Source organism: Nuphar pumila, unplaced genomic scaffold, assembly GCF_984573655.1.
Source record: "Nuphar pumila unplaced genomic scaffold, dmNupPumi1.hap1.1 HAP1_SCAFFOLD_321, whole genome shotgun sequence".
NCBI lineage: Eukaryota > Viridiplantae > Streptophyta > Magnoliopsida > Nymphaeales > Nymphaeaceae > Nuphar > Nuphar pumila.
Window position 1 is genome coordinate 46507 of NW_028323278.1, and position 7995 is coordinate 54501.

A 7995-nucleotide genomic window follows, 5' to 3' on the forward strand; every position below is an offset into this window, starting at 1 on the left:
CAGGTCAGAGTTGCCATGACGTTGAATCATTGACGGACATCGAAAAGCTTGGTTCAAACTGTGAACATCAGTGTGTCTGAACATTAACAGGTGATATGCATGAACGTTCGAGCAATGTGCCTGGCGCGTTCTCCATTCAGTGAGCAAGGGAACGCCGGCTGCGTGTGGACTCACCATGCGTGCCACATTGCATGGAGAATAAAAGGAATTCAGCAATGAAGACATACCCGGCCAGCGCGGCAGCAGCCAGCCTAGCCGCAGGCCCCATTTTGATTGCTGCGAGCGGCTGGCTCTCATCTGTCAACACTGCGGCATCCTTGGAACTTGCCACTGGAGTTGCCGGCGTGCCTGCAGCGACAGCTTAACATCTCAGCCATGTTGAACTCGCATCGTTTCGTGTCGCAAACATGACTGTACGAATAAGGAACAACCGCTGGCACCGTCACGGTCAGTGTGGCGCAGCCTTATTGCAGAACGAGACATATCATGGTGCAACAAACAGTGCAGAGAATGCACCATCCCGATGCTCCCGCACGAGGAGCCACCAAAAACAGGACGAGAAGTGCACAAACGGTGTAGCGGAATTGTGCGACGGCAACGCGAGAGAGCACCTTCAAGTGGCGTGGCAGGCTCCATAGGGCTCATGGAAGAGTCAAAGTACAAGGCTCGGTGCCGACCAAGCTCCTGAAAAGGCAACGGCGGCTGCAGCGGCCAGCCCGCAAACGGCACAGCATCCTCCTGGGCCTGCCCAGCAAGGGCCGGCTCTGTAGGCGCCTGACCATGCGGTACTGCAACAGGCAGTGCATCAAACTGCTCCTCCTGCAGCTCCGATCTCTTCTCAGCAGCGTCGCTCATGCAGGGTGAGGTGCTGCCGAACGCGGCCTTGTTCTGCAGCCCCCTTTGCTCGTCTGCAATGCCATGCGCCTCGCTGCTGCCTTCGGGCCCCAGCCGAATGGGAGATGACGATGGCGCAGCCTGACTCCTGTCATCAGCGATATCGATGTCCTCAACACTGACGTAGCTTGCCGGTGACTGCATCGGCGATGCGTTTGGTGTATCGTTGGCGTATCTGCATGCTGCCCCCGCTGCGGTCTGAGCCCCCCCCCGTGCTGTTGTGCTCACTTTCCGCCTCATCCTTTCCGGAGGAAGGCGTGCTGAATGCGTCGATGATGGGACGCACTGTCACGTGGCCTGCATTGCTCTTGCTGGGCGCCAGCAAGTCCTGTATATCCTGCATACGTGCACGGCTGCCGCAGCTGCTACCTGCGCTTGCACTGCTCTGTACTGGTGACGACACAGCGCTAGGGATGAGGTTGACGCCTTGCTGTGCTTCTGACATGTTGGTATGTGAAGCCTGCATCGGCGAATCTGGCCCACTGCGTTCTGCAGCGTGCTCTATGATCCGGGGGTGGAAACACCGCTCCAAAGTCCTCCATCTCCATGTCCGAGAGCGTGGCAAGAATGGCGCTGTGGACCTCAGCATCAAGGTCACAGGGCCCAGCTTCTTGTGACACTCCGGCAGCAGTTGCTTGTTGGCTGGCTTGCTGCTGAACCACCTGAGTGTGTTGCTCTGGAAGCCGCTGACTCCGCGTCATTCTCTCACCTGTCCGAGAAGGGCATGGGATGGCGTGTTCGCGGGCCTCCCTTTCGTGGTGAGCTCCTCCTGGAACGCGGAGGCCAAATATAGCCGGGATTTCTATCGGCTGGAGCGGTGCAGGGTCATCTGCTTTCTTTACGGGACTCGAAGGCGAATCGTTGTCGGAATGCGAATCTGCGTCTTGAGAACGGGGCGAGTTTTCCGTGACAAACGAAAGAGTGGAAGACTTTGATGTCTTCGCAAGGTTGAACGTAACTCGGCGTTTGGGATTTGCCGCGCGCGACGAGCGCGACGTGGCGCTTTCGAATGGTGCACGCCGTACTGGCTCTTCGCTCGACTTGGGGCAGGGAGGCGTATGGAATTGTAGCCTTTGCATGGATGAGATGTCGTGTGGTTTGATTCCTCCATCATCAATGGCGTCGCTGTACAAGCAGGCAAGCGCCGGGGACACGATGTTACCAGAGTCACCTTCATCCATGTGCTGCGGCTCCCCATCAAAAAGATATCTCTGCAATGCCACGCAGATTATGAAATGTTCCAGTGGATCACCTTTGAGCTGATGTCAGAACGTGAAGGGCTACACTCTTGACATTACCACAATCAAAGTGCCAAGCGGTAAAGGAGAAACAGGGAAGAAGAATTACACATATTAAAAGTACATGGAAGCAATGAAACCAAACCTGCACGTTTCTGTTCGCTCTTGGTGTTGGGCGCGGAGGTGCACGCCCTGGACTGTCCACAAAGCAGCCAAACAGGCGTTTCATCCTAGAGCGTTTGCTGTCCATGTGTACGCACTTCTCAAAACGTTAAATAAATGAATTTAGAGCACAGGTGACGATCTTCTGGTAGCGGGGATGAAGCAGGGTACATGACGCCATGAGTTGGGGCCCTGTAATAACAACGAGCCCTATTTCAGCCGCAGAAGGTGTTCTGCAAGCGAATTTGAAAATCTGTGCAATTGCTAACATTTGAAAGCTAGCTGGTGCGCGCAAAATGCCAATGCACTCAACGCCACATTTGAAATGTTACATGCGTCACGGCTTCCTCATACACAAAAAAAAACACTTTTCAGAACGCTCAATACGACTTGTCATGCGCTGGCATTCATGACTGATATGCCATGAATTCGTTGCCTTTGGTTAGGGTCAAGAAATGCGGCTAGTGTTCATGCTTGCCAGCTTGGGATTGTCACATCGCAACAACACACCATGCAATCCCCTATGATGTTCAACTTGACGCGCTTCCGTACCACACCCGGGCGCATCCCCGAGAAGGAGTGGAGAGAGGCAGCGACGCCAGTGAATGTTTCATGAAGTCTTGTTTGGTTCAAGGACTTTTATTAGGTCCCCCGGCCTGTCCTACTGTTGATACAGCCTGGCGATTATATCTAAGCCACAGAGATATGTATCTGTCATGTCGAATGCATGCTACTATACGTGCACGAGAACGAAGTCGGCAGATGTGATTCGTTGTTGTCGTAGCCCAACAGGTCTGCCGAACGCCACGCACACTGGCAACAGCGGCGCTGGCAACGCGCGTAGGCACGTTGCAACGGATTGGCTATCCATAGGCAGCTCGACAAGCACGATCCATGTGTAATCATGACAGCCTTGTCGGAGCTTGGGCTCTTGCAGTACTCCGGCAGGACGTTGTCAAGATGTCTGGCTCGAATCGGCTGGAGGTACGTACCAGTATCCATACGCACTCGACGTTCGTGACGCTGCAGCTGTCGGAGTCACCCGACCGCTTCTTCGGAGCTAATGTGGAATATGGACGTGGAAGACCAAGGCGCATCGTCCTCGGCGCCTCAGTATCATGTCAGCCTGTCGTTCGCCAAGAGAGCAACAACCCACACGAACGCACCCGGTGGGTTGGCATTTCATGTGAGTGACGACACATATGCAGAGGCTCATCGCGAGCAACAAGCTAAACTCCATGCGCAAAAGCTCAAAGAGGCAGCTTGTGAGCACGCGCAAAGAGACGAGAGCGGCCTGGCCCTGAGCAAGTTCGAACAGGCCATTTTCCTCACACCGACTGACGCCTCGCTTTATGAAATGCGCGCACAGGTAATTGCGGCCAAGTTTAGTTTTATGTATCCCCTGAGCTGTAAGCGTCGAACATCAGATTATGCACCAACAGCAGTTGCATGCGCAAATCGTTGGGTCAGGGTTTCTGTATCCCCCTTCGGGCTCACATATGTGAGGCCCGTGTTTTGGCGTCCCGCACAGCCTAGAAGACAGGTGCAGAACGAGAGCAAAGGCAGACCAAGACTATCAATGTAGGAAAGCAAAATGCTTTGCTGAATTGTGTTGTGGATCCTGTGGAAGCCGTGAGTGCGCTCTATGGCCATCGACCAGTGTCATTCTAAATGCCACGTATCACCTGATAATAGCCGGGGGCTCATCCTAGTCCGCAGTCACATTTCCAAGCCATGGAGGCACGCATATGAAGGACCCTCGCTTCCCTGGGTGGTGTGCCGATGCTTTCCCATGGTATTTTTAGCAGATTAAGCTGGTGACTCTTGCCTGGGTAGAACTACAATTCTGAGCCTACTGCTACGACGATGTCAATCCTGGGGCTGAAGAAAGACAAGCCAATCAGGAGACCAATGGGCACACTTCTGGCATCACATGTGCAACTTGTTAGTCAGCATTGCGATGGCTTCCAATGGCGATCGCTTTTAGGCATGATGTACATTCAGGCCCATCCTTCTCATGCTTTGATCCTCGTGATACTTGCGACTTGCAGATACTGAAACGACGCCGGGAAATCATTTGAGGCGGTGGGTGGTCAGCCAAGACGGCAACAAACACTCGTTCCAACGTGGCCGGAAGCTTGGATGACACTTGGACGCTGCGAGGCCAACCTGGGGGAGCCTGAGCTGGCTCTCGAACACCTTGAGAAAGCGCTCCTGCTTGGTGCTGAAGCCAGCTGGTGTCCCTGGAGGAGCAGCAAGCGCTGAAAGCGTTGGGTTTTTGCAGCGTCAAGGCAATCCTGCTATTTGCTGGGGAGCCGTGTGCACGTGATCGATGCAAAGCCTCCGTGATGCAAAGGGAATGCTTGCGAAAAATGCCACGATGGACTCCTTTTCTCAATAAACAATGTCCTTTGCCTCCAACCGAAGAAGAGAGTTCGGGCATAGCGGCAATATACTGTATTCAAATCTAGCAATGGAGACATTGCAGCTCATCTACATGTACGTAGGTCTTGATAGCTTTGCCTATCGATGAGCGTGTTCTGCAGTTACAAGGCACCGACGGCCTTGCGCACACGCAGCTCATCGCTGTAACTGAAATTGCTTGCCCTTGCAGCCAACTGGATACTGTGATTGCAAAGCCCGTGGTAGCGTCATGATGTGTCATGGTTGTTCTTAACGATCTGGGGCTCTACGTGGTTTAACGATTCGATTTAACGTAGTTTCGCCAAACTAAACAAAAGTGTCCTGCAAGAGCTGAGACTGCGCAGTGGTCGAGACCTTGTGCATGAGTGCAAATGGTCGTGCAGCTTCATTCGCTGATCACATAATGTCGATGCGGGTGGCTACACTAAGAGTTGAGATCCAAGTCCTATCAATCCAAAAGTCCCAACTCCAAGTTCATCCGAGTACGCTCAGGCAGTGCATGCAGAGGCGGGACCACAGATTGTGCCCATTCCGGCCCGCTTTGAGGATTGCCTTGTGTTACTGAGGTGTTTCCGACTCTGCTACATCCCTACACAAGACATCCCTGTAATGGACCTCTACCAGGAAGAGGCCCCATGCAGGCGCCATGTTCATTGCCAACGCCGATGCCTGACAGGCTGCCATGACATCCAGTGTCGCCTCTGGTTGTCGTTTCCCAGAGCCAACAGCCACGAGCCACGCAACCATGTAGCGAACCTGGTGGTACAGGAACGACCGCGCACGCACGCGAATGACGATGCAGCGCGTGGTGTCTCGTGACAATAGCGACACGCTCGAGGGCGGCGCCCAGCTCGGCACCAATGGCTGATCCATGATCTCGATTTCTTCTATTTCTCGCACCTGGGCTTGAAGCAGAGCATCCGCGGCCCCGAAACGAGGAGAAATCGTGATGGCCTCGAAAATGGTCAGCCGCTCTCACGCATCGCGGCAACATCCAGGGTGCTGTGGTACGGCCAGCACTGATTCAATGCAAAGCAGCTGACTCGCTCCAGGCTGCTGGGGCACACGATGCGGTACACGTATGTGCGACCGCTTGCTGAAAATCGAGAGTGTACTGTCTTCGGAACAATCCGTGCCTGCAGCGATGCAGAAGGCTCAGCTCGGTAGCATCACGTTTCATCCTGCTGACGGATGCAGTCGTTTGGCCGGGGGGAGGATTCAGTGCAACAGCGTGTGCTTCACATGTCACTGGAGCATTTATAACATCGCACGAAGTAAACCACCTTGAGCTCGCACATTGACGTCGCGCAGTGCAATGGTTGCCACACGACATACTTACATTCTCCTGGGATGCTACCGCAGTCATTTCTACTGTGCGATGTCCAGATACGCTTGCCTCAGGAGAGGGTAACGGTAACACTCATTCCCGAGTACTCTTGGAGTTGCCAATGTCCATGTGGATGCGGTAGTGTTGTAAAAAGATACATGATCATCATCATGTCACATGAATTGTGGGGACCAGCAGACACCTCCAGGGCTCAAGTGTGCGATAGCAGGGTCACACCTGGGTGATCCGGCATTGGTGCTCAAGTTTCCGTAGCTGGTAGTTGACTGAATTCTGCAGCACTTCAGGAGCAAAGGGCTCGGGGTGCAATTCCCGAGGCCCATCCCCTTGTTTGCCCTTGCGACGTATGATGTCCACGTGTGCACTGGCAGCGAGCGCATGCACACCGGCGTCTGTGCGACTTGAGAAGTCGACCAGTACATGCTGCACCAGGATCCCCAATGAAGAACTTATGTAAAGTGATGAATTGACAGGACTGTGCGGTTCTCGATTCATTCAAGATCACAACCACACTATATTCACTTGTATGGGCACATTTGGGCGATTGTGATGCAGGCCTGGGACCATTTGAGGATATGTCCACAAATGTCCATACATCAAACTCAGCATTACTGCTCCAACATGTCCCTTTTTGCTAGCACCGGGTCTTGCCGCTGCATAACTGGCCCTCCCGCGTTCTGGTTTGAGACACTCTGAGCATCTAACTTCTGGAGCTCGTGCACCTTGCTTGCCACACACATCACAAAAGGGCATTTTGATGTAACCGTGGATCATTGAAAATCTCAGAATCCAAGCCCTGACACTAGCACCCAATCAGGGAGCCTTGCGGCCTAAACATCATCGGAGTTGCCAATTAATTTTATGCACTGCTGTTGAAATGGTTACATTCATCACATTCGGTGTTTGCTTATGATCAAAATGCCTCCCAAGGTGTGGATTTTCATCCACGCTGCATCCAGTCCTGCCACTCAGGCATCGTGCATGCTTTCTATGTACTTGGTGCCCAGCCCCTGGACCAGGCGGCGGAGCTGTTGACCCCGCGTTTCAGTACCATTTTGAACGCAAGATGGCCTCCTTTGGCTTGAAATTGTGAAGGAAAAGAGCAAATTCTGATTCTGATTTTGCTGCAGCACTTCATATAGTGTGAAATTGGCAGCCACGATCCGTGCTTCTGCATGATTCAATCATCGGACGCGACGTCCAACATCTCCACTGGGAACATTTGTGCCAGCAACACTGAATCAATGCTAAAGATACTGTGCCGTTTCGTAGACAGATCTTGGACAGTCCGTCCAGGTACTGTGTAATCGTCTGTAGGGTTCATTAACCCCTGCACCACGATAGGGTTATCTCGCTCGACATACCTCTTTGAGCACCTCCTGGAAGGCTTCCTCTACTGCACTTTGTACTGTCTTGATGCCGCCGGGCTGTCGCTGACTGCCACGAAATTCGGAACCGTTGTACTCGACAAAGAGCAAATACCTTGTGGACGCTTGCAGCTCTTCCTCACTAAGCTCCGCGTTGGCAGCAGCTTTCTTACATCGCATAGGATCTGCTACAACTCCATTGTGCAAATCTGCCTCTGAGCATGTCCGCTTGCTCATTGTACTGTGAACACGTAGAGTGCAAAAGGAATTCAATTCAGCGCCAGCTCCACCGACGGTCCGGGGGGTCGGAGATTTAGGATCACAGCTTATTCTAGGGATGTTGGCCGATGTCAATTTCTGGTTAGATTGTTCTACCTAGAGGTTTTCGGTGCCGCAAATTTCGTTTGCCAAAGGCTTCGTTGATTGAACCGGCTGATGTCTGCAACATGTAGGTTACACTTCACAGGGGGCGATAGATAGTCTCGCTGGTTCAAACCTGCCGAATGATCTTCTAAGGCCTGCCAGGTGCCATTTGTGAAGCTGGAAACGGCACTTCAAAAAAGAG

General features: G+C 53.0%; 1 protein-coding gene across 1 annotated transcript; it reads right to left on the bottom strand.

The window, feature by feature from the left end:
* Positions 1–5683: 5683 nt before the first annotated feature.
* Positions 5684–7667, bottom strand: LOC149810522 (uncharacterized). Its single transcript, XM_089994226.1, has 3 exons — positions 7428–7667; positions 6283–6486; positions 5684–5854 (listed from the first exon to the last, which is right to left on the bottom strand). Exons 1-3 carry the CDS (start codon positions 7665–7667, stop codon positions 5684–5686), a joined length of 615 nt encoding a protein of 204 aa, XP_089850352.1.
* Positions 7668–7995: the final 328 nt, after the last annotated feature.

Bases quoted from the DNA above. Each gene is read 5' to 3' on its own strand.
- LOC149810522 (XM_089994226.1), bottom strand. From the start codon at position 7,667: ATGAGCAAGCGGACATGCTCAGAGGCAGATTTGCACAATGGAGTTGTA. The intron at 6,487-7,427 runs GTATGTCGAGCG...ATCCTGGTGCAG, and splicing joins TCCAGGAGGTGCTCAAAGAG to CATGTACTGGTCGACTTCTC. The intron at 5,855-6,282 runs GTGTGACCCTGC...GCATCGCTGCAG, and splicing joins ACCAATGCCGGATCACCCAG to GCACGGATTGTTCCGAAGAC.